At 44.4% G+C, this 26,799-nt stretch overlaps 1 protein-coding gene and 1 pseudogene across 1 annotated transcript in view; both read left to right on the forward strand.

Moving 5' to 3' along the window:
* LOC136645313 (multiple epidermal growth factor-like domains protein 6) overlaps positions 1-26,799 on the forward strand; it is a 260,946-nt gene that overhangs the window by 189,647 nt on the left and 44,500 nt on the right. The window contains exons 8-14 of the mRNA XM_066621547.1: positions 2,182-2,304; positions 4,122-4,244; positions 6,093-6,263; positions 7,360-7,491; positions 12,051-12,179; positions 14,329-14,457; positions 15,073-15,207. Coding sequence (XP_066477644.1) covers positions 2,182-2,304; positions 4,122-4,244; positions 6,093-6,263; positions 7,360-7,491; positions 12,051-12,179; positions 14,329-14,457; positions 15,073-15,207 — 942 coding nt within the window. The remainder of the gene's footprint in view (positions 1-2,181; positions 2,305-4,121; positions 4,245-6,092; positions 6,264-7,359; positions 7,492-12,050; positions 12,180-14,328; positions 14,458-15,072; positions 15,208-26,799) is intronic.
* On the forward strand, positions 5,369-5,488 carry LOC136647011 (5S ribosomal RNA; annotated as a pseudogene).

Raw genomic sequence — 26,799 nt, forward strand, 5'->3', positions numbered from 1 at the left:
AGTTTCAATAACCCGCATTAATCAATTGCACACTGGCCTCTTAACCTCAACTGATTGATTACACCTCCCCCTTCTGTGTTTTGACAATATCCCCTAATAATGCTGGCACCCTTTCCGAGGTTAATTGACACTCTGACCTTTCTCTCCTCTCATCGCTTTGTTCGAAGGAATTTTGCAAAATCAGCATTGACTGATCATCTTTTGGATAGCCAATCAACTCGGTTCAACCTGTAGTTCATTTCTTGCCTTGTTTCATCTTAGTGGGTCAGCAGTTTTACAACGCAGGCAATTCCAGCTGTAGCAGAGGCACAATGGGATAGTGGCGACTGAGTTGTCAAAATATTTTTTTTCTTAAAGGCATAACTGTGGTTTTTAAAGGCATTTTAGTCTCCAGAGATTTTGCTAAAAGCATTTTATAGTTGTCATCACATTCTAGCTAAACTTACAGAAGGATAGAAAAATTTCAAGGAAGTCGTTGTCAAAGAATCCATGTGCATTCATATCAATATAGGTTCTGTTGGAGAGCGCCTGCCCTAAGTAATATAATAAGATGACTAGTGGCCCAATCTTATCTTCCATCAGCCCACAGCATGCCGTACCCACAGTATGCAGTACCCACAGCATGCCCAATCTTATTTTCTATCAGCCCACAGCATGCAGTACCGCTGATGGAGTGTACCGCTGTACACATCAGTACCACTGATGGAGTGATGATTTTAAATATTAAAATATTTCTTTACCCAGCATGTAATTAGTTTTTGGAACTCTTTGCCACAAGAAGTAGTTATGGCATCTTGCCTGGATGCCTTTAAGAGGGGACTGGACACATTTCTGGAGGAGACGTTCATTATGGGTTACAAGACATTTCTGGAGGAGATATATTTCTCCTGTGAGATACAGGAGATTCCTGTGAGATACAGGAATTCTGTATGATACAGGAAACAGGTCTAGATGGGCCTTTGGCCTGATCCAGCAGGGCTCTTCTTATGTTCATATGTTCTTATGAGTGCATGCTGCATGCTGTGCTGAGGGTTAAGGTTAGGATTAGATGGCCTGGGAAAGCTATTTAGCAGTCTTAAGTCCAAAGAGAGTCAGTGGGTGTGTCTGGATGGGAAAAGGGGGATAGGATCTTGGTGTGTTGCCATTTCTGCTGAGATTTTTCCCCAAACTGTCCCCAGCTCAGCCTGTTCCCCACCCTGACTTTTCAGGAGCAGCACAGAATGAAGGAGAAACAGGCAGAGCCTGTTTTGTTGAAGAAAGTGGGAGGTACAGTGCACCATGGGGGCCTAGCACAGAACTGTCCCCAAAATGCCCAACTCACAACACTGAAATAGCCACAAGGTCCAGCTTTCAAAACCCAGCTTCTCTGGTTTAAGCCTCTCTGTGACCTTTGTTCAGGAATGCTACCAGTCAGCATCTACCATCCTTCTCAGAAACAAGCTGGCTGAACAAGATAAGCCTAGTATGGGCCTCCAAGGAAGGACAGATGGCAGTAAATAAATAGACCAAGAGTGTGAGACCCTGGAAGGACTAGGGTCAAGTGGTGATTGATAACCAAACCTTCAATAATGGATGTAAATAACCTGTCAAGTTAACATTGTACCGTGCTTCCTAACAGAGCGTTTCAAACTGATAAGGATACTGATCTTGCTCTCTGCCCGAATACTTGGTAATTTTCCAAGGATGTTTACCCCTCTTTCTTGTGTTCTTTTGAGCCCCTCCTCTCCTCAGAAAACCCTATAAAAACTGTATCATTGTAGCCCATTCTTGGTCCACCATGCTTGTGTGGTGGATCCATTTTGCAAAACGTAGTAAAAGCTTTTTCCGAAGCCCTCTGAATTCTCCTGTCTGTGGTTTGCCTATCCGCCATCCAATGAATACTGCGCCCATTCAGGAACAGAACTTTGCTCCAGAGCAACCTACTACCTGGTTCTGATTCTACATACAGGTCTAAGGGTGAGAGAGATTGACTGTAGACAAGCCACTGTGTTACAGCAGAGGTGAGTTCTGAACCCGCATCTTCCTGGTTCACAGCTCTTTCTTTGTTGTTGCATTACTTCTCACTGCCTTTCAATATAAGAGGTGTACTACCAAAGTTAGAGTTACATAAAAATTGTACATCTTATTTTTGTTTTATTTTCAACTGTGAGGTTTCAAGGGACTTGTTCTTTGTTCCTGTAGATGTGGACGAATGTGAGACTGGAGATGCCTGCTGTTCACAGTTCTGCATCAACTATATTGGAGGCTATGAATGCAGCTGCAAAGCAGGGTTCCGGCTTCATCCTGATGGCTGCGAGTGTGAAGGTAAAGACTTCATGTTAACAGGCAGTGGCACAAGGCACCCAAGAGGCTTGTTCCAGAAATGCAGAGCAGATGTTTTGCAGAGTGAGAGGCTGGGGAAATACAAGAAGGGGAGAATGAAGTAGAACACCTTGTTGAAGAAAACACCATGTACCCTACAATGCTGATCTGATGAAATTAAACTGACTTGGAGTGAAAAGTAGCCAAAGTACCATTCATCCTGAGGGTAGATTTTCATGAAATCTGCATATTTTCCAATGGTTAATGGCTGAATTTGCCCCCAAAACACAGCCTTTTAAGCAGGATTTCCAATATTATTATTATTATTATTATTATTATTATTATTATTATTATTAACAGTATTTATATACTGCTTTCCAACTAAAAGTTCACAAAGCGGGTTACAGAGAAAAATCAAATAACTAAATGGCTCCCTGTCCCAAAAGGGCTCACAGTCTAAAAAGATGCAAATGAATACCAGCAGACAGCCACTAGAACAGACACTGCTGGGGTGAGGTGGGCCAGTTACTCTCCCCCTGCTAAAAAAAAGGAGCACCCACTTGAAAAAGTGCCTCTTACCCAATTAGCAGGGGTATATCAGTCTAAGGGTTGAACTGCTCATTACATTAAGCGTGTCATTGGCCCTTGTGTGGTTCTTATTTCCTATAAAGTGGGAGGGTTGTGAGATCAGAATCATGGGGTGGAGGGAACTTTGCCATAGTTCTGATCCAGATTAAGCCTCCATGGTTGCTGTTTGCTGTGGAAGAAAAGCTTCCAGGTCCGGGTTCTGTCCCTCCACAAAAACACCTAAGCATGCAGCACCATCCAGAGTGGACAGTGACAGGACCAAAAGGTTTAAATCCTTTCCATTCTCTATTCGGAATTCTCCATTCCGTCCCTGATCCCAATCTTGATTCCCCATGGCTTCTATTTACAAAACAAAATCCAACTCATAAAATTAAGGTTTTTTTTTAAAGGACCTTAACTGACAAAAAGCATCTGGCTTAACAGAAGCAAACAAATTTGTCTAGGGGCATATGTTAATGCTATCATCTTTCCTAAAGGCTACCTGAGATATGTTAATACTGTTATCTTTCCCAAGGGTTACCTGAGATACAGCATTTAGTTCATATTACATTAAAGCTACAATCTTATGCAAATTAACTTAAGAGCAAGTCCTGCTGAACACAGTTGGACTTTCTTCTGACTCAATAAATATTCATAGGTCAGCACTCGAATGCAACTTTTGTATTTATCTGGGATATTTGAAATATCATTTTGTAATTTTTCAGCATTTCTTTCAAATGTTTGCATCCCATTCCAAGGGTTTGGGATGAAATGGACTAACTCTTTAAATGAAGCATCATATGTGTGAAAGAAGAAATAGGTGGCTAGAGAGAAAGCACTTTTATGAAGAAATTGAAAGGTTTTTTTTCCTTATGGTCTTAATGGAGCATGTCTGTGGGGGGAAAGGCACCATGGCAAGCTCCTGCATTGTAAAATTTACCTCTGCATCTCTGAAGATAACGAACCTTTCTACTGTTTCCATTTCTCAGTGTTGTACCAAGAACATTGGTGGGTGCCCAGTTAAGCAAGCCCTTTCACTCAGAAAGCAGCTGTGTGTAGGAAACAGCATGCATTCTGAACAATCCCATCACTTGTGATAGTCAGGCACGCATGTATGCATATTTTAAATAGAGCAAAATCAATCTATTATTGCATTTTTAAATTCTGTACCAAAACACAGTATAGGTTTATTTTTCTGTATCCCACCTGGCTTTTGTCCAACCCCAGTTTATCTTCATTATTTTCCTTTGTAGATGTGGATGAGTGCCTTGCAGACACTGATGGCTGTGACCAATACTGCATTAATTCTTTGGGTTCTTATGAATGCTCGTGTGAGGAAGGATATACGCTTAGCATCAACAGACAGTCTTGCATATGTAAGTCATTTCCTATGGTTAGAAAAATCTCCTTGAATTAAAACTCACATTACTGACCCAGATTTTTTAGAACTTATGATAGGGCTTTACATATTCAAACAGAAGCAAATCTTAAATAGCGTATAATCTTCAAAAACAAGGTCCCTTTTGAGGTGTCTCATTTTCAAGAAATACAATCTTATTCAAGTTCTTGTTCTATTGAAAACATCAAGCTAAAATTCAAGGTATCCTGTGAAGCCAAAAAGGTTACTCTCTCTCTCTTTTCACCAAACTCCTTAAAGTTTTAAGTATTAAAATGCAATCTGTAGCTTGAAAAAGTACACTGTTTTAAAAGCAGACTTTTTTTTTCCTTTAATGATGTTTATTTTAGGACTGAATACGTAATCCCTGAATATTGTGTTTATGTTTGGCTCAAATTCTACATCCCAAATGGTTTTGATCTTGTACCTCTTCCATGGCTGAGATCCAGGGGTAGTAGTATATTCCTGTTACACTGAAATCAGGGAAATTTAAGGCCAAGAGATAACAACTTGCTTCATAGGCACTGTTTGAAACAAACAAACAAAAAACTTAGATTGCATCGTGAAAGTGACAAACAGCTTGTCTCAAACCTTTTGTTTTACAGAACACCATAATTAGCTGCCTTAAGATGGGTTGAGTAGTGATATGCGAAAACGCACATTGTTCTCATGACAAGCAATTTGGACTGTGCACTCAACGTAGGCACAATGTCATCCTAGCTTTTTTTTTTTTTTTTTTTAAAGACAAACACGGTGCAATTATTCAAACATAATGGCAGAAGATTCCTAAGTGAGATGTCCTTCATCATTTTTAGGAGTGTAGATGCAACTACAGATACTCTGATGAATACTAGGAAGGCTGCAGTGGGGGGCTTTCCACCATATTGCAGTGGTCCTGGTATGAATGAGGAACCATCCCCCCCTCGCTGTCCCTGTGACTGCATATCCTTTTTATTTGAAAAAAAAAATGGAAAAACCCACAGGAGATCTGTTCTTGGATCTTCTTCCATCTTGTACCTAGGGAAAGCAAGTTTTACATTTGAAATTGAGTTCAGGATCCTAACATGCATAGTAATTTGCTGTCCTTGCTGTCCTTAACTCAGTGACCACAGCAACTGTTACCCTGCACATGCCCGATCTCATCTGATCTCGGAAGCTAAGCAGGGTCAGGCCTGGTTAGTACTTGGATGGGAGACCGCCTGGGAATACCGGATGCAGTAGGCTTATACCATACTGAAGGTTGCCAACCAACCAACTCAGTGACCTTGTTCAGGTTATTATCTTTGCCATAGCTTAGTTTAGTATAAATGAGCTGGAGCGAGCCCCTTGTTGCTTAGTCTCTAGTTGACTGAGAGCATCCTCAAAGAGGGAAAGTAAATCTAATCCAGAGAGCGCACATGCTAGAAAGAATTTCATTTCAATGTTAAGGTTTGTTGGTAAAGATTGCCATTTTATCAGACATCTGCCCCTATGCATCATAAGTTCTTCATGATAACTGGAGGATGACACAGACTGTAATCCTATTCATACTTACCTGGGAATAAGCCCTACTGACTATAAAGGGATTTAATTCTGAGTAGACATGCATAGGATTGGGCTAACAGTCAACTACCAAACTGCTGCAGTTTTATGTAACCTTAACCCAAGGTAGTTTTGCTCAAAATCCACAAAAGTTGGTTGGGTTGATTTCATTTTTCTCCCTGTTAATAATCGCCCAGCTTCTTTGTTGATATAGATGCCAACTTAGACCAAGCTGTTGATTATGTTCTGTCCACAAGAATATAGACTTAGTAAAATGAAAATGTAAGCCTTGCAACTCTGATCATAGCGTTCGACACTGATGAATTGGAAGAGGAGGAGGACGAGCTGGAGATTGCCCGGATTCCTGACCTTCGCTTTAGAAGACCACCTCAGCTCCTTCATTTCAGTATACTAGATTCGTTTTATGAGGATCAGGAAGAAGATATTCGTGGAGAGCTCACTCTTGTGGACAACGTTGGTGAGAATTTTTTTTTAAAGTATTTTAGCTTTCCAGACTAAGCCTGCATGGCACATTTCCATGGGGTGAAATGTCAGCTGTATTAGGAAGGAGGCATTTGGAAAGGGAATGGAATAAACAGAAGGCTGGTGTTCACAAGGGGAACGGGTGATGACACGGCTTGTCTCACACCTTTTAAAAGAAGCCTTGTGCATCGCCTGATGCCTGTATAACAGCTAGGAAATAAATCATGACACTATGAGCTATTTGGTGTACAAATTGGCAGTGAGGCTCATGTATTTCTTAACAGCACATGTGCATAGCTAGAAGAGATAATGAGGGTAATAAAAAAGGGAGCAAACTTTAACAAAATGCAAAAAGCTTCCTTGGCTGTGGAAGCAAGAATGGGAAAGTAAGGATGGAGAGTGGTGAGACCTTATTCAGCAATCAGTACCCGAGAGCTGTATAATGTTGTTATAGTCTGAGATATTAAGCAGGATGAAGAAGGATTAAGGGCCATATCCTATCCAATTTTCCAGTGCTGGTGCAGCCATGCTGGTGGGGTATGCACTGCATCCTGTGGTGGGCAGGCAGTCACAGAGGCCGCATCAAGGTATGGGAACATTTGTTCCCTTACCTCGGGGCTGTATTGCAGCAGCACCGGCACTAAAAGTTTGGATAAGATTGGGCCCTAATTTGTAAAGGTTTATGGTGAAGTGGAAAAGAAAAAATGAATATACACCAAAAATATTATTTTAAAAAATTGTATTACCAAAAAAACAGAGATCTTCATTGATTCCCATTTGCTTATGGTTTGTTGCATTTCTAGCAGTGATGCTCATCTTCAGGCCGCTGGACTACAGTCTATAAGAACCACTTCATGGAATCTAAGTTACTGGTGATCCCAGAGTCCCAGACACTGTCAGGTTTTGCATTCTCCCCAGCTCTGATTCAGATTGCATACCATTGGCTCCAGCTCATATAATTCAATGGAAGTCACATATAGAACCCCTGTCAAAATAGCTATTTTTTTGGGTTCCATGTCTGTGCAGTGATAGTACAGTATAAATGGAGAACACTGCATCAAGAGAATGAATTGCCTGCTTTTTCATTGCAGTTTGCATGGGTAACACGTTTGGCAATGACTGCAGCTTAAGTTGTTCAGATTGTGCGAACGGAGGAAAATGCAACAGTAAGAACAGCAGCTGTGACTGCCCACCTGGGTGGACTGGCATTATCTGTAATGAAAGTGAGTATTGTATATGGAGCAAGGCTCCCAAGATTTTCACATATTCCTATACATTAGGACTTTGACTATGAAGGGTGAACCGAAACACTACATGTATTTTGGAGGCTTAACAGCACAACTCTCTGCTTTGTCAAATCACTTTGCATGTATTAAGGAGACAAATGAAATCCATTCATGCAACCACTAGTGCTCCCCAGATTTATTTTAATAGTGCAATCCTAACTTGCACTGGAACAGGAAAGCTGGCTGGCCTGAGCTGTATGCAGTGCAATTTTGGGAAATAATTCCCCTTACCCTGTGTGGCGCTGCAGCAGCCTCAGTGGGGCTACTCCATTCTGCACCACCTAAACAGATGGCGCAAATCCAAGCAATCCCGAGCTGCCCCAGGCTGCCTGGGAACAGGGCTAGGATCCGGCATAAGTGCCAGATCCTGGCCACGCCTCCTGCTCCCCAATCGCACACCCACAGGACCACCACCCACCCTCCCCCGCCCTGAAACAGGAAGTAGCTTTAGATCAGAGATAAAGGCTTTGCAAACAAGTTGTAGAGGAAATCAGAGAGAGCTGTGAGCCTCTAGGACCCTGCAGGAGGCCAGCACCGCCCCCCCCCCCAAGATAAGTAAAAAAAAACCCTTGGCAGGGGGCAGCGCTGTGATCTCTGCCATCGGAGTAGGGCCACTTCCCTTAAGGGGGAATACTCTTCTTCTGGTTCCCTCTGTGAGAACTTTTAGCTCAAAATCTTGGGGGGAAGTGGGGCCAGAACAGGTTCTTCTTCTTATTTTGAGTCACAGCTGCAGTTTCACAGTATCAGCAGCAATATTCCACCTGGTAGCTGCCATTATTCTGACACAATCCCACCTCAACTGAGTGATGTTCCAAAGGGGATTTTTTTTTTTGGGGGGGGGGGGGGGGATGATGACTACAAGTGGAACCTGCCATTTTTCCCCCAGTACCCCTTCAAATGATACCATGTGATGGCGCAGGACGTGAAGGCAGGGCTCAGCACTTGGCATTAGCCCTACCCCGTGTCATCCTTCGATCAAGGATTCAGTGGGTCAGTAATCTATTAATGCCATCACCTGAGAAATTCCAGGCAGAATTCTGTCTTGGGAAAATCTTCTAATGTGATAGATGGCTCCCAAATTTTGGAAAGTATCCTTAAAACTGGACAATAGCAGAATGTGAGCAGTTTGGGAGCTGTGCCAACCAGCTCCCTCCTGGATGAACAGAGACCAGACCGATAAAAGAGGAAAACAAAAGGAGTTTATTAAGGGGTATTAAAAATGCATATGGCTGACCAAAGGGAAAATAAAAAGACAAAAAGCAAGGCACATGTCAGAATTTGTACCAGAGTAATCAGGTGGAATGAGTTGGCCAAAAATGGCAAGGAGGTTAAACTGCAAACTGAAACAAAATTTAAAATAATGATGTTTTTCTGGATACTTTATTCACCCAAAGTACTTGCACTAGCCCAGGAACTCAGATCTTCAACCCATGTCACATTACGAGTGGCAGCCCCCCCCCCCCACCAATCTGACACAGCAGATAAAAGACCAGGGCAAATGCACAATGCGGGTTTCTGCCCTTCCTTGTATATAACCTCCAGGAGTTACCTTGAGTTTACTTCCTGGATTGGTTACTTGAGGTCACCTGAAGCCATTTTCAGTTGGAGAGGTCAGGTGAGCTTCACAGACCAAGAAACTGGTCAGTTGAGGAAGAAGGTGGAAGAAAAGGACAACAACCACCAACCACAAAAGAGAAGAAATGGATATTGCCTTAGAGTGAGTCAGCAGAGTACATCAACTGGATGCTGATGTACTGGAGGAGCTTCCCAGGGAAAAGGAAGGTCCGAAACAGGTGACAAATAGAGGAAGATCAGGGATTCTCACCACATCTCCCTCCTAGATTAACATCGAAGGAAAATAGCCAAGGGCTACATACACCCAATGTAAAATACACCCAAAGTTGCACCCTTGTAAAGGAGACCCCCCCCCCAGCCCACTATAGTTTTGGTTGCTCTCATCTGCACCTTTTCCAGTTCCACTATATCCTTTTTGAGGTGTAGAGACAAAATTCCTTGATCAGCCTGATTTGGCCACTTGAAGGAAAGCGGATTGAACATCATGAGAAAGTTTGGATTTAGCCAGTGAACAAGCGACCTTGAAACTGACCTTTCGGTGTGTGTCTGGTGTGTGTATTCCTTATGATGGATGAAATTGGGAAAGAAGAGTGATGTCTACCCAGATGGGATGGTGCTTACAATTGTCATTTACTGAGCATTGAAGTTGTCTGTCATTTAAGGAAGAAGTGTACATTGGAATTGAAGGGACAATCTGTGCAAGACAGCACCCTGGGCCACCTTTTGCTGTTTCCTGGCATCCAATCACATTAACCTGCATTCAGGGCGGAGGGGTGGAAGATCCATTTAATAGATAGCAAATGACAACATGCTTCCAAACTATTCTGTCTTGCAGCTTGAGTATTTGAATCTTGCAGCTACATCTCATTCTCATTATTCCTGAAGCAATAAGTTGGCAGTTTTGAATCTGAAGAGGGGGGTTGAAATGAATGGAATGTGACTTGAAACAAATGGAGGCATAGATAGCAACACTTTAATAAATGCATTCTTCAATGTCAGGTGTGCGTGTGATCCATGTTTTTCCTTCTCTGTCACCCAAAGCCAGCATGGTTTAGTGTAGTGGATTCAGTCCTTTCTCAGCTTAAATTATCTGAAATGTATGAGGGATTACTAGATGAGAAGATGAGTAAGTGCAAAGAAGCTTGCTTGACAGACTACATAGAGCAGCCATTTTCAACCACTGTGCCGTGGCCAAGTCCACAGGTGCGCCACAGGAATTTGGGGGGAGATCCTTTGTTAGTAGAGCCAATGGGGGATGTGAGCCTCACTGGCAGTATGGTGTGCCATGTCAATTGTCAAAAACCCGATGGTGTGCCTTGACAATTTAATGCCTTGTCAGTGTGCTGTGAAATGAAAAAGGTTGAAAATCACTGATATAGAGTTACTAGTTTACCCCTACAAGACACAGCCACAGGGGAATGCTGGGTCAGTTTCAGGTGCACTCAATTCACACGGGGAGCAAGAAACCAAAAACGTCCAGCCAGTATCCCACACAAACAAAGAACATATACAAAAATTCCCTTGGGCCTCAGCTATCAAACTGATGTGGAAATGGTTTCCCAAAGGGAAGAAGTTTGAAAATATCCGGTTTCATACATAGACTGTTGAATTTGGAGTGGGATAGACAAGCTGCATTCTCTCAAAATCTAACCAATTTCACAGGGTTTTTATAGGGATAAGATGGAATAACCCCATTCTCTGCTGACCTGAACTCCTAATAAGAAAGGCAGACTACAAATTAATGCTGTTGTGAAATCCCTCCCTCCCCAAGCCTGTTTCTACTAGCTAAACACAAGTGTCAACAATGAGTGCTTTTCTATTGGCTTCTGACAACAGTAATATTTGTGTCTCTCTGTGTTTGTCATCTAAAATACTTTCATAAGAACATAATAACAGCCCCACTGGATCAGGCCATAGGCCCATCTAGTCCAGCTTCCTGTATCTCACAGCGGCCTACCAAATGCCCCAGATAACAAGAGACCTCATCCTGGTGCCCTCCCTTGCATCTGGCATTCTGACATAGCCCATTTGTAAAATCAGGAGGTGGCACATACACATCATGGCTTGTAACCCGTAATGGATTTTTCCCCCAGAAACTTGTCCAATCCCCTTTGAAAGGCATCCAGGCCAGATGCCAGATGCCATCACCACATCCTGCGGCAAGGAGTTCCACAGACCGACCACACGCTGAGTAAAGAAGTATTTTCTTTTGTCTGTCCTAACTCTCCCAACACTCAATTTTAGTGGATGTCCCCTGGTTCTGGTGTTATGTGAGAGTGTAAAGAGCATCTCTATCCACTTTTTCCACTTTATCCTTCCCACTTCCCACTTTATCCTTTCCTAGGTTTAAATGTCTGTTTGGTTTTAAAACACAATATGCCCCATGTACCTAAGATGCTCTGTAATGGTATTGATCCAAAGAAAACGATGCCAGGGAGTTTGGAATTACCCAGTGCCCTGAGAGCGTGAAGTTCACCTGCCATATCATATATTCTCTTAAGCCGTCTTCTCCTTCCCTTCACAAATAGCTCCCTTCAACCTTAGGGAGGGGAAGCAGGTGATAGTGGATTGGTGATAAGATCCACCTCCTGAGGCTTGATCCAGAGGAGTAGTGAGTGATTCAGGACATTGGTCCGAATCATGTTCCATGCAATGTCTGAATCAGGCCAACCTCTCTTCCCATCACGGGGTTAAATCAACTTGGCAATTTTTTTCCAGTCTCATTCAGCAATAAAGACTAAACAGTTAAATATTATCACCCATGGATCCTGCCACAGCAGGTCATAATATTCAGACTGTTTTAAGATGCTCTCTAATAGCTTCATTTCCTTCCAGCTTGATGGCTGAAGCATAATTTCTCTTCGTCTCTAATGCAGCCACAAGATTGCTTTGCTTATTCATCCTCTATGCTTCTCTTGCAGCCTGCTCCGTGGGGACCTATGGAAAAGATTGTGGCAGCCTCTGTAAGTGTCAGAATGGAGGTTCTTGTGACCCAGTAACAGGGCAGTGTCACTGCCCACCAGGAATTAATGGAAAGTTTTGTGAAGATGGTAAGAATTTTATTGTTTTGCTTTGCAGCAGTTCCAGCTGGGTGCCTTATGATTTCCTGTGGTGTTGAGATTATCTCTCTCTCTTTTTTTTAATTGACACTGAAGTGCAATAAAAAGGCTCATGTCAGAGTATAATAAACACAATAGTCCATTATATGACTGGAAACGATCAGGCAAACTCTGGAGAGTCTCCAGATCCATTTTGCACTGGGTTCCAGACCATCTGAATTGGATGAAGAATGGCCCTCTCCTTGTTGCAGTGTTTATCAAAAGACCTTCTCTTCTCCTACCCCATCAATTTGTACAAGGAGGGATGGCTTGTGATGAATGCCACAGCTGGGACTGACGGCCTGAAAAGACAAGACATTAAACACATCTGCATCTCTCTTCAGTCCTTCTTTCGTTTTTTAAAATAGCAAGCATGGGGATGGGGGTGGAGTAGGTCTGGATTACAGCCATGGCATGGGCAGATAGAAGGTTAGCCCTTTGCCCTGTGTCCTTTTACCATCCAAATTCCTCCCACCACGCACTTGGCTACTTGTCTTGCAATATCCCATTCCGTGAAATGACACCTTTAGGGGCAAATAGCCACTTCAAAGGGAGAATTTTTGATGCAGAAATAGCATAAGGGCAGAGGGTTAAGGGCACAATCCTAACCAGATCTACTCAGAAGTAAGTCCTGTTTTGTTCAATGGGGCTTACTCTCAGGAAATGGTTGGTTGGCAACCTTCAGTCTCGAAAGACTATGGTATAAGCCTACAGCACCCGGTATTCCCAGGCGGTCTCCCATCCAAGTACTAACCAGGCCTGACCCTGCTTAGCTTCTGAGATCGGGCATGTACAGGGTAACAGCCTAAATTTCTTCCATTTGCACTGCTGTAACCAACCGAGATCTCATGTGCTCCTGCACATGCAGCTGCAAGTAGCAAGTATTTTGACCCTGGAGCTCTGGATTCTACAAAAGCAAGTGCAAACCAGAACAGCAGCTTATGTGAATGCTGAGAACAATGGAAAATGCATATCCATTGCTTCCTAAAATCCCTGACTGTTGAGCTACATATTCACAGCAGGGACCTGAAGGCCCCACCACACAGCGTTTCTTTCCCCTCTTCCTCCCCCACCCCACCTTTTTACAATTTATTAAATAAGGAGGAAGAAAGAGGGGCATTTGGGAATACTGTGATATGGTGTGACTCCCTGGCAGGGCCTGGGAGAGAAATGTTATCAGGGGATACAAAGTTTCTTTGGGGCCCCTTGCAAAAAGGGGAGGGGAGGAGATGAAAGAGAGCAGTGAGCATGATGACAAAGGTGGGCAGAACAGGGGTGGGAAGGGGCAAAACAAGGCAGGGGGAGAGTGGCAGCAGCCATAAGAGTCTTTGGAGCTCAGGTCTACTGTGCAAACTAATGCAGAGTCCAGGTCTACCCGCCCATCAGCAGCTAGATACAGTCATACGGAAAACCAAATGCATTCCTAAGTCTCTCTCTCAAATCTTTTCAATATAGAAAATCATTGCAGAAAGTTAGCATCATTATATTTAGGCTCACACTAGAATGGGAAGTGTCCTGTTTGCACCAAAACATACTTCTGCAGCGGCCGGAGATTCACAGCTGTGTCCCTGAGCTCCTATACACTTCTTCATGGCAAGCAGATCTATACACCAAAAAGCGACTATAGCAGGCTGTTTTCCTCTCAGATTTCACACTGTATTATGGAGTATCACGTATACCTTTCTTGGCCCGGCACATATGGCTTTTGGTAGCAGCAGCAGCAGCTGTGCATCCTGCATCCCATGTGGGCAGCAAGTTCAGAATATAAGATCCCAGGAAATTTCTAGGCCCCCTTTTTGACCCTGGCTCAAGGTACAAATTACCCCCTTTACCTCCCTCTCATGGCCCTTCTCCCTGGGTGCTGTCATGCATGTTTGCTGCAGCATCAAGTAATATTGGAAACCCATGGAAATGAACATGAACACCCATGGAACTGAACATGAGTGTGTACAGAGATGCTTTGCATTCCAACGGGGTCTTTCCAATATTCCTGCATGAAGCAGGTATTCTGTGAATACTTAAAACGCAAAGGGGCATATACATTTGTATTTATATTATATTAAAATCTCTCTCTCTCTCTCTCTCTCTCTCTCTCTCTCAGGCTGCCCCAAGGGACTCTTTGGAAAACACTGTAACAAGAAGTGTAGCTGTGCTAACAATGGTCATTGCCACCGACTGTATGGAGCTTGCTTGTGTGATCCGGGTTTATATGGCCGCTTCTGTCACCTGAGTAAGTCAAGCCACACTGAATGATATAAAGAGTGCACTTAATGCCTGAAAGGTATGACTCACAGAATGTTTTTCTAACAAACTAGGGTGCTTTCATTTTATTTATCTACTTATTTAAATTTGAAAGCCCTTCATCTCCCACCACTCAAGGCAGCATATAACTTGATTTTAAAGTTTAATGAAAGCAGTTCTAAAAACCCTGATCATAGAATTTAGTGAGCAACCATAAGCACAAAGACTTTTTTAATGCAATGGGAAGAACTTTAAAAAGCAAAAATTGATGAGTTTTCCAAAGCTTGCTTAAAATATGGATCTTCCATAATCAGTTAGACTAATCACCTTAAAAATATTTCAATAGACTTGAAAGGTCTTTCTTCCCCTTCCACATTAATTCAGCAAAATATTTTTGCAACAACTTTTTGCTGTTTTGCATACAAGTACTTAAGAATCTAGTAAATAGTGACTGCCCTCATAGTAAAGGCTTCTCTGTCACACAGAAGGGAATGTCTCTTCCAAGATGTTGCCTGATGAGGCATGCAAGGACATCACCCAAAAACATAGCCACGCCACACCAACTAGCCATGATATTGATAATTGTCTTTTTATCTGACTATAGCCTGTCCCAAATGGGTCTTTGGAGCTGGCTGCTCAAAGGAATGCCTGTGCCTGAAGAATAACACACAGGATTGCAATCCCAGGAATGGTACTTGCACCTGCAAACCAGGCTATGAAGGAAGCCACTGTGAAAGAGGTATACAGTTTGCTATGTTCTGTCTCCTTTCTCTACAGTGTTAAGTACATCCAGTGCTTTTTTTTGTTTAAAAAAAAAAAAGGTGCAGGAACTCACAACTTGTTAATCTTTTATTTATTTATTTATTTATTTATTTATTTATTTATTTATTTATTTATTTTGAGCTGAACTTTGAGGAGTTTTGCAGCCTCAACTGGCCCCCCTTTTGGCAACTGGCAACCAACCTTTATATTTTGCAGCCATGGAGCACATCCCCTCCTAAAAAAAAAAACAAAAATTCTTCCTCATAGGGATTTGAACCTCTAGCCTCCGGCTCCACAGACCAGCACTTTAACAATTGAGCCATTGGAACTCTTAGACTCAAAGTGTTTGGAACTAATACTTGAGGCGCTGATGGCCACCAGCTGGGCTCAAGACCTTATATATTAGTTCTGAGCACTTTGACTACAGGCTTTCCCATAGCCCAGTGGAGAGAGTGCTGGGCTGTGGAGCACGAGGTCAGAGGTTCGAATCCCTCCCTAGCCCGCAGTTTTAAAAAAAAAGGTGGAGCACAAGGTCAGAGCCGGGGGTGCCAAAAACAAAAAAAAGGTGGAGCACAAGGTCAGAGGTTTGAATCCCTCTCTCAGTGAAAGGGGAAAAAACAGGTGCCGGAACACCTGTTTTTTTCCATTACAAAAAAAGCCCTGAGTACATCGCAATCCTATTGCTCAGAAGGTCCATTTCGTTCAATGGAATTTACTGTCACGAAAGTGTATATAAGATTCCAGCCTTATTCATCTTGCATACTTGTTGCTCTCTAATATTCATAGTGGGCCCATGGTGTCAACAGGCATCTGTTCCAGGATTCCCCCCCCCCCCCACAGATACCAATTTTTGCAATAATCAAATCACAGGACCTCCCTGCCATGACCAGAAGTGTCTTCCAGTCGTTTCCAGGAGGTTTTTTGAGACGCAAAGAGGCTACACGTGGCCTCCCAGTGCCTCAAAAGGCCTCCAGTCCTGACTGGACATCTCTGCCTTGAATCAGACGTGCCTTCTGGTCGCATCTGGGAAGTCCTGTGAGATCCTCCTGCAGCAGGCTCAGCATCCACAGATACTAAAATCCACAGATGCTGAGCCCATAGATAAGAAGGGCCCACAGTATTGATTTTGCTGTTGTTAAGTTTTATATTTACTGTAAAATTTGGCTTCTAAAGGGCTGTTCACATGTTAAAGTGTACGTGTGTACAATCTTTAGACTGTACCCCAATACAGTGATTCCGAAGTTCGATTCAATGCAGGTACAATTGATGTGCAGTTACAGTGCTTGTTAATCCCAGTACAGTCATTCACATGGAAATGTGTACCCTTGTACAGGCATTTCGTACTTAGGTATATTATAGCATATGAACAGCTGGTACAGTTTGATATAAATGAGAGCAGGATGCATCTCAGTGGCTCTGATAAACCGGAGCATGCCAGGGCTGTGGCTGTAGCAGCTGTTCGAAGGAAAATAAGCTAGAAGTCTGCCACAGAATGCAGCTCAGCCCCTACAGACAGGACTGAGATTTGAAGGGAATCAGTTTGCTAAAGCCACTCACCCCAATCCCATTCCAAGCTGTATACATGAAGAAGCAGGCTTCTGTGTGCATAGTCCTACTTGGATGGGGAGCTACATGTGTAAACAGGTGTCAGCTGTATGGTTTTTCTCCCTGAACTGCCAGCTGTGGCTGCATGCATGTAGCCACTTTTTGAAGAAAATAAGCTGAAACCATGCAGTGGAATGCATCTCAGTGGTTCTGATCCAACAGAGTGTGCTGGAGCTGTGCATGCACAGCCTTCTGGGGCAGGGGGTGGGGATACTGAAATTTTTCTGGTCAGATGTTTGGAAGAAAAAGGGGAGTGGTAGGGACTATATCCACTTCCCCCTCTCTAACAGCTTTATAATTATAATGTAAATTTTGAATAAAAACATAACACCACTTTCTTCACTTCTAACATTTGGAAACACCAGAATACATGAAAAAATAAAACCGTTTTCTCCCATCTCTAGCCATAGCACGTGGGAAGTGCTAGGTGCACATAATAAGACAGACCTGTTGTCTTCGTGCGCAGTTGTGACCCTTTCAGAGCCACCTGGCTGGCCACTGTTGCACAGAGGATGCTGGACTTGTTGGTTCTTTTTTCAGGACCTGCAGGGCTGCTGTTATATGTAGGAAAACATTTGCCTGCCTTAGTGACAGACCAAACAAGGCACCCCTCATCTTTGGACACCGGTCTAGATCTACTGTGATCTGCCACTTGGTTAAGATGTTTGCAATCCCTGCTCGCTGAGTGGGGTCATCTATGCAAGAACTGCAGTCAAAATAGCTTGGCAGGGTGTGTGTGTGTGTGTGATAGATATGCTTTGGTAGATACAAAGCAGATACAAAGAGGCTTTTCACATACCTCGCACACTTACCTGCTGGCTTATCTTTTACTCAGTTCTGTGGCTAGTCTTTCAGTAGGAGATGCAGTCCCAAGGCATGGTCTGAGCATGCAGTCTCCTTCCTGAAACCAAGCAGGGACCTAGATGGGTGACTGCCTGCAAACCCCTTAGGCTGAATATAACTAATAAATAAAATCATATCCTCCTCTCCACTGGGTCTCCTCATGTTGCCACATGAAAAATTGAGCAGTAGGTACATAACAGCTAAGGGCCCAATTCTATCCAACTTTCCAGCACCAGTGCAGCTGCTGTGCAGACCCGAGGTAAGGGAACAAATGTTCCTGTACCTTGAGGATGCCTCTGTGACTGCCTCCCCCGAAAGGTTGCAGTGCATGCCCTATTGGCACAGCTGCACCGGCACTGGAAAATTGGATAGGATTGTGCCCTAACAGGGTTGCTGCTAGTATGAGTGGCTTCCGCTGACTCTGTTTCCATAGTGCAGTGGGGAAGAGACTTAAATTAAAGGAGAATACGGCATCCAGGGCATTTGTCAATGTAGAACAGGAGCAGGGCCAGTATGTCAACTGGATAGATGGGAGGTATATTGCTGGTGCTGATTCTGCACCAAATATTGCCTAGCTACCAGCAAGTTCAAATGCCAAGGGAGACAAGAGTACAGACACTGCAGCTGCTGGAACCCGAAGAGCAGAGGTGATGGTGCTCGTTTTGAAACAAGCTGGGAAAGCTAAGCCAGGATCCTTACGTTTTTCATCCGAAACCTGGATGGGAATCAAAACGCTTCAAGCAGAGCTCCCTGATCTTTTTCCAAAATTAGCACCAAAAAAAAAGTGCTTTACTAATTATGCTTGTTTTTGTGAGGCTGGGATTAGCTTCGGTTTAGGTTGTTTTAATAGATGATGCAGTCTTTTAGTAAATGTTCATGCATGTGTGAAACAAAGTCAATAGGGCTTATGTTAGAAGCTGAGTGTTTCATTCAGGTTTTTTTCCCTTGCTACCCTGAATGTCTTCTAATACCCCCAATGGCTAATGCCTCCGTCAGCCACAGACAGCCACGGTCTGTGTCCTTTGGCTTTTCTTTTTTTATCTGCATATTGCTCAGGAATGTTCATGTGACTGACTGAACTTCACAGGGGCATTGTGTAATCCAGCGATTTTCAACCACTGTGCCATGGCACACTGGTGTGCCGTGGATGGTCCACAAGTGTGCCGTTTGACTTTGGGGAAGGTCATTTATTAGTAGGGCAATTGGAGAGTTTGAACCCCCCTCCCAGCAGCATGGTGTGCCTTGTCAATGGTCAAAAAACTGATGGTGTGCCTTGACAATTTTAGCACTTTGTCAGTGTGCCATGAGATGGAAAAGGTTGAAAATCACTGGCGTAATCCAAAGACTGGTCAGTGTATGTGTTGAGAAGGTAAAACCCAACCTGCTTGGACACAACTTTCATTTGTGGGTGACAGATTTTAACTCTAAGAGATTTCAAATCCCACTCTTCTCTTAGAGGGAAGGTGGGAAGATCTGGAATCTTTCTAAGTCTGCATTCCTATGCACACTTCTTAGTGAGTCATCCCTGTTGGACTTGGTGAATCTTTTTTCCTAAGTAAACATGTGGTTGTAAATTTGTGGAGAGTTAGAAGGTTTTCTCTTAGACAGAGCAAAGTAATTGGCGGGGTGGGGGGTTCCCCAGAGTTATGTGAGGTAGGTTGGGCTGAAAGGGGGGGAGAGAGTGACTGGTTCATGGTCACCCAGTGAGCTTTTATGAGCTGTGCAGGGACTTGAACCCAGGCCTACCTCGCCATCAGTCTCTAATCACCAAACCACACTGATTCCTCAAGACCTAGAAAGTAATTACTTTTCTGATTTCACCCCCTTCCCCCCTCAGGTTCATTTTGTCCATCCAGCAGCCCAGTTCTATGCAGGGAGAGGAGTGAAACGGGGCAGGAAGGGGGAAGAAGGGGGGCAGGGAGGCTGTGGATCTGGCAGTGATGGCAACTGCCAGATCCTATCCCATTGGTTGGCAGCATCTCTGTCCCTTTCTGTCCTCAGACCTGCGCCAGCTAAAGAGCTAGTGCAGGTCCAAGAATACCACTGCGGAGGGGTTTATGGAGGGGTAAGGGGATTCAAATCTCCTTTCCCCTCCAAAGCCTCCCAATCTGGTCCCATCCCACTGGATAGAGTGACTTTGGCATGGATGCACCAGCAGGGTGGGGGAGGGAAGGATAGCGTGCCCTCAAAAAAGACATCAAAAGTATTCTAATTATGTTTCAATTTTTAAAATTCTGATTCCTTATTCTTCATCCATTTATGTGAGGTTTTTTTTTAGATTGCCCAGATGCTTTGTGGGGCGTAAACTGTCAGTTTATCTGTGAACCTTGTGAGAATGGAGGCCAGTGTAACAAAGCCACCGGGTCATGTGAATGCCAAACAGGATACACCGGAAAATATTGTAATGCTTGTAAGTCATTGCACTCTTTGAGAAATCAATACTAACCTTCCAACAAGCAGCAAACAACCCATCAAAATGAAGCGCGTAGATGTTAAGGAAACTTGTTTTGCTGCAAATAATGTACACTTACATCATAAGTAGTAGCTGGAATTGTGAAACCATAGAGAAATAGCAGTTCTGTTAAGTACAGAGTTAAGGCATTACAGTGTATTCTGGTGTATTACAGTGTATTCTGGTGCTGAGGGCAAAATGATGCCCTGGAAGTGACATCGCTTCCGGAAGTGATGTCACACCCAGACTTGTTTAAAAAGTGAAAAATGGGGTAAGCTAAGGCATCTGGTATCCAGGGTCAAAGAAGATTTTGTTGACCTCCTCTTCACGACAAAATCAAATATTGACAGCCCAATCCTAAATTGCGCTGCACTGTATCCAGCACAAGTTTCGGACTGCTCGTGGGTCTTCCCCAAGGCAAGGGGAGGCTTTTCCCCTTATTCCAGGGAGAGCCACAACAGCCCCAATGCGGCTACTCGGATCTGCGTCACCTAAAGAGGTGATGCAAATCTGAGCAACCCGTGACTGCCCTGGGCTGCCGGGGGCTAGGCACTGGCGCCGCTAGGGGGGTGCGGGGGATGTGGGCCGCACCGGGTGACGCGCTGGGGAGGTGACATGCCCTGGGGGAGGATGCGCTAACATCGCGGGGTTAGGAGCTACTGCATCATGCCATGCGGAATGGCCAGCGGAGTGCAGTGCAAGAAACGGAATTGAAATAGCTCCTTTCGTTCAAAAATTATGGCCAAAAAAACTGGAAGGAAAAAATGCATGGAGCCCTATGGAAAGTGAAAGTGAGCCATATCGTGCGTTTACTCGCAAGTAGGCATACATGCAATAGTCCTTCAGAAAGGGCAAGCTGAGAGGAATCCAATGACACCAGAATGGCCCTCATCCAATGAGTGCAGCCCAAAAAAAACACCCGAGAAGGAGGTTCCTCCCTCCCAGCTGCCTCCCTCCCAGTCTATGGTGCCTTATGGAAAGCAAAGCAGCCTCACTGTCACATTTACTCACAAGTAGGCAGACGTGCCTTGGCTGGTGGTCAGGCCAGGCAAAGGGGAATGTGAGGACACCAGAAGGGTCCTGATCCGATGGAGCTGCTCCTGAAGGCAGCCTCCCCCCCTAAAAAGAACAAAAAAGAGGTTTGAATGGTAAGGGGAAAGTTTTCAATTTTGCACTTGTGAAGCCAGGAGGGTCTTTATTCTCAAGTGCCTGAAACAGAAGAACTTTAAACTGGGCACTGGGAGGGCTGAAGAGCTCACTGATTCTTTTTGGGGGGTTGTTATTGCAGGCAGACTACAGAGTAAGCTCCATTGACCACTGTGGGACTTACTTCAGAGTAGACATGCATAGGAGTGGGCTCACAGGCTGCAATCCTACCCACACTTTCCTGAGAGTAAGCCCCATTGACCACAATAGGACTTACTTCAGAGTAGATTCACTTGGTGGAACAGGACTGGCTCCCCCTTATGTAATTTTTTTTATTTTAATTTAGTTATTTATAATTGTTTATTTTAATTTGCTTGATGATGTCACTTCTGGCCATGACATCACTTCCAATGGGTCCTGGACAGATTTTCATTCTAAAAAGTGGGTTCCAGTGCTAAAAGTTTGAGAACTGCTGCAATAAGGTGTTAGTAAGTTGGCACAGGGGTGTGTGTGTGTGAGACTCTACAAGTTTTCAAATCACTAAAATCAGAATTTGGAGGAATAAGACCATCATGTTATATATCAATCAATGCATACTTTCATGCAGAATGCAATGAAACAAACCACATTGAAATATCTGTATTATAACAAAAGGTACAGCCAAAAAACTGGTGGGGGCGGAGCAATGGTACATCACCACGCCCATCTGGGGCGTTGCCCTGCCCACTACATGGGGTGATGCGCAGGCCTCCTGCACCGGGTGTCGCAAATCCTAGTGACGCCACTGGGGCTAGGATCCAGCATAACTGCCCAATCCTGGGCCCATCCCTGGGAACACCCACCACCTGCCTTCCTCCCACCCCAAAATGTCTCCCTCCCACCTCCTCCCCACCCCCCGACCCTTGCAGCGGCTGAGCTCAGCCGACACAATTCACTCGTCTCTGGGTCCCACATCGGTGTGGGAGGCTGGCACACATCCGTGTGCCAGTCTGTTTCCCCTTATGTTGGTACTAAAGTGCTTTATGGCACTTTCGCGACAATGTTGGGTCAATGCAAGGGACTTGCGTCAGCCCAAGGGTGCATCTGAAGTGTACCCTGAATTTATTAAATAAATACATAAAAAGTTTTCTGGTCAATTGGCTTTCAATAGAATACAGATATTCCAACACGGTTTGTTTCACTGCATTCAGCATTAAATTACTTTCCAGTGATATATAACATGATGGTATTATTTGTACATATCAAGGTTTTCGCAGGTTTGGCCACTAGGGTCAAGCTCAGCTTGTTGTCCCCCTAAACTGTGTTGCCCAGGGCAGTTGCTACCCCCCCCCCGAACCGCCTTAGCTACACCATTAGGCAGTCATTTAATGCCCTGAAGTTTGGACATTCAGCACTTGGGATTCCCTGTTCACTGTGGCTTGTTCATGTGCCCGCTATGATAGACTAACGCGCAAGAATGATGAGTGGGAGTTTTTAAGAAGGGTGAAGTTCCTATGCATGGGAATAAAGGGATGTTGTGCCTTAAGCTAGATAATCTTTCTGGTGCCCTCCCATCCAGTGATTTATAAGGGGTGGATCACGACCAGTGGTGTTCTGTCTCATTTGAAACAGATGCCTTTTGTTTGAGTTAATATATCTAAGTGACAGGCACTGCATGCTTATCTCTTTTCAGCTTGTCCCACTGGTTACCATGGAAAAAACTGCTTGCTGCAATGCAGCTGTAAGAGCAATGCTCCCTGTAACCCCATCACTGGCAAATGCATCTGTCCCCCAGGTTGGATCAGCCAGGACTGCACGCAGCGTAAGTCGAAACTCCCATTCCCGGCACCTCCTGTCTCATCAGACGTAATCAAAATCCTAAAGAAGCAGCTCAGCAGCTTCTTAGGCAATTAAACTTTCCTGCTCTGTATTTTTTTCCCCGCTAATCTTATTGCTTCTGAAATTCTGTATTTATGGGTTTATGCAGCCTGGCTGGCGATAATCCTTAATTATCTAACTCTAAAGTATTGAGGGCGATGACTGGTGAAGCAGAGAGGCTTGATAGGAGAACTTTATTCCATCACTCTGCACCAATTCCTCCCCATGCGCTCGGCGCCTTCAGCGTTCAGATTGACAACTGGTTCCGTTTTCCATTTTCAACGCAGCTTAGCTCAGGGCTAATTCCCAGTGCTGGGGGAAGGCTTGTCTCAACAAGTGAGTGACTCGCACTGTCTCAGGTTAGGAAGACAGCCCTTAAGTTGGTGAATATAAATCCTGGGTGAAATTCTTTTCTCTGGATTCCAAATGATGGACACTGGAATGCACGGAGAGGGAATGTTGCAAGCTGCCTTCCGATATTACCTCTAGCTGTGTTGTAAAGCAGAGGCTACTGTGCCTGCCCTTTTATTTCTACATGACCACTTATTTATCAGTCACATTTGAATTCTTTCCCCTTCCTCCAGGGAGCAGAGAGTACCACATGCATGACGATAACCCATTTGATATTCACAGCAGTGAGATGTTGCTTAGGCCAAAAGGCAGGGCTTTGCCAAGAGCTGCGCAGTGACTTGTGGCTAACAACCATTTCACACGTCGAACAGCAACAAACCCAAGTGTGTAATCAGCAAGAATCTGAGCTCTCTGTTGAGTATAAGTGTAGGATGCTCATTTTTCCAAACACTAGTTTACCACATTGACACTTAGAACCCAATCCTAGACATGTCTACTCTGGAGTAAGTCCCATGATAGTCAAGGGGGCTTACTCCCAGGAAAGTGTGGATAGGATTGAAGCCTTAATGTTTAAAAAGCACACTTTAAAAAAAATCACCTAAAATACAGGTTGATCCTCGGCATCCTCACGTTCGGTATCCATGGATTTGACCTACAGTGGGTCCTCTGTGGGTCTTCCTGCCACAGGGTCAGAACCTATGTTGGGTCAAATTTGCAGACACCAAACCTGTGGATAATGATGACTCACTGTATAGCAATTTGAAGTTATCAGTGTGAGCCCTTTTCCCATTCATTTGAGAGTGAGGAAAGGGGATTAGAATACTCTGATATTCACAAACTACAGTCTGGAATAAACTAGGAACAAAAGCATCTAATCTCCTCCCCTCTCCTAAGGAGAAAGGGGGGGGTGGGACATGTAAGCATGAAGCTGCATACGCTTGTCACACCAAGCCATGTGAATACCAAGGCCAAAATCAAGGCACCAAACCCAGAGCTCCCTGGAGGGAGTTCAAGCTCCTTAAGGGGTGGGAGCAGCAAGGAGGCAGGGGGGAGGCAGCAACGCGATCCCCAGGATCATGTCACTAAGGGGGCTGCAGGGGCTTGACTGGACTTACCAGAGCCTCCTGCAGCCTCCCGGGGGCACAGGGAGTCCTGCGCGACCCTCCGCAGGGCTCCCCAGGTCTTGAAAAGTGAAAGCGGAGCAATCGTGCTCCACTTCCAGTTTTGCAGAGGCAAGGCGCGATCGCTCCACTTTCACTTTCTAAGCTTCAGGGAGCCCTGCAGACGGTCATGCAGGACGCTCCGCACCCCCAGGAGACTGCAGAAGGTTCTGGTAAGTCCAGCCAAGTCCCTGCAGCCCCCTTAGCGACGCGATCCTGGGGATCACTTTGCTGCCTCCCCCCTCACAAGGACCTACTGCAGAGCTCGAACTACCTTGGAGTTTGAGAACTGCTACACTATGCCATGTGGACTGTATTAAGGTGGGTAGTTTTTAAACAGCCCAATTCAATTGGGCTCTAGTGCTGGTGGAACAAGCATTCTGCCAGTGTCGGCTGCCTTATGGCAGTCACAGAAAGCACTCTGACAGCACATGGAGGTGCACACTGCCACAGCACCAGTAAGAAGACTGCAGCCGTGCCACATGTGTTGGTGGCTCTGTTAGGACCCACCAGTGAAGGTAAGTTGGCTGGCAAGGGCGGAATGGAGTAGAGGGAGGGTGGAATGGGGTGGGAAGGCAGTAAGAGGAAGTGGATCCATTGGCAATACAACACACCAGATCGTTTTTCCTCGTTTACAAACCTCCTCACTCCTTTCTTCCTTTCTCCTCACCCCTTCCTAACCTAAAAATGGTAATGATTTGTTGCATGTTGACTCCTTTATGTTCCTCCTACGTCCCTCCAACATCATACCCCAATCTCTTCCTTGTTTTGGTCTCACCACTGGTGGAGTTGCACTGGTGTCCAAGTGGCATCTAAGCTACAACAAAGCAGTGTTTTGTTGTTGTTTTTTATGTTACATGCCGTCTATGCAGACGTGCCAGTTTGTCTTAAGGATAGAATTGGGCCTTTAGTTGTTTTAATGGGAGCTTTTAACTATCTAATCTAGAGATTTTTTTAATCCCACCTTTTTGCCACTGAAGGGTCTCCTCAGGCAGTGCACACCATACTCATCATATTGCAGTTCTTTCCTTCTTCACCTCAGCTCCTTGTCAGTGAAAGGTAGTTGACACCCAGCAATTTCAGATGCATGAGATCCCACTTAGAACTTTGTTCAGTATTCGTGGTGCTTTCCAGCGTGAGCTGGTCCTGTCAGTCTGTCAAGTCTCCATTGTTATAGTCTGCAAGATTGCATCCAAAGATATGACCCTCCATTGGATGCTTCTTGAACAAAGCAAATCCCTTCTTTAAATCTGACGTTATTTTGCAGCTTGCAGTTCTGGCTGTTGGGGTCCACTCTGTGGAAACTCATGTGACTGCAGTAACAGTAGCTGTGACTCTTTCACTGGGATTTGCTTTTGTGAAGTGGGATGTTCTGGGAAATGTTGCAGGCAGAGTAAGCCCTTAACCAGGCTGAAGTGGAGAATTCTCAGAACCGAGGAACAAAAATTGTTTTTCCTGATGTATGCCTCTAGGAAAGGGTCCAGGACATGGAAAGGTTCATGGATTTTGGATTTTGATTGTGTGGAATGTTTAGCTAAAAAACATGTATTCCAAGAAGGGGAAATTGTTTTCAAAGTTGTTTGGATTGAACTGCTGGTTTAGCCATAGGACTGCATGTTAGGATAATCAAAACGCCTTATTTTGCCATGGTGGGTCATTGGGGTAGACCAGTAATTTTCAACCTTTTTCATTTCACGACACACTGAGAAGGCGATACGATTGTCAAGGCATGTTGTCAGTTTTTGGACAATTGACAAGGCAACTGCACTGCTGGCTGGGGCTCACACCCCAATGGCCCTTCTAATACATGACCCTCCCCCACAAATACCCCCTAGAATGTGAAATGTAATTCTTTTTTTCTTTTTTCTTTTTGAATGGAGGGCAAGTTCTCTACCCAACACCACATTCTGCACTCTTGCAGAATTTACTAATTTGCTGATTACATGTATATCCTGCCTCCCTTAATGCTAGAACTCTGTGTTTCTGGGGTTCATCTCAGATGGTTTTTCATCCAGGCATTAACCAGATTCAGACCTGCTTTTCTTCCACAAGGTGGCTCCACCACATGCCCCCAGACCATGCCTTGTGAATATCAGTATACACATAGCACCATTGATGCCCAATGATGACTTTGAAATGAATTCATGTGGTGTGA

Source organism: Tiliqua scincoides, chromosome 3 (assembly GCF_035046505.1).
Source record: "Tiliqua scincoides isolate rTilSci1 chromosome 3, rTilSci1.hap2, whole genome shotgun sequence".
Classification (NCBI taxonomy): domain Eukaryota; kingdom Metazoa; phylum Chordata; class Lepidosauria; order Squamata; family Scincidae; genus Tiliqua; species Tiliqua scincoides.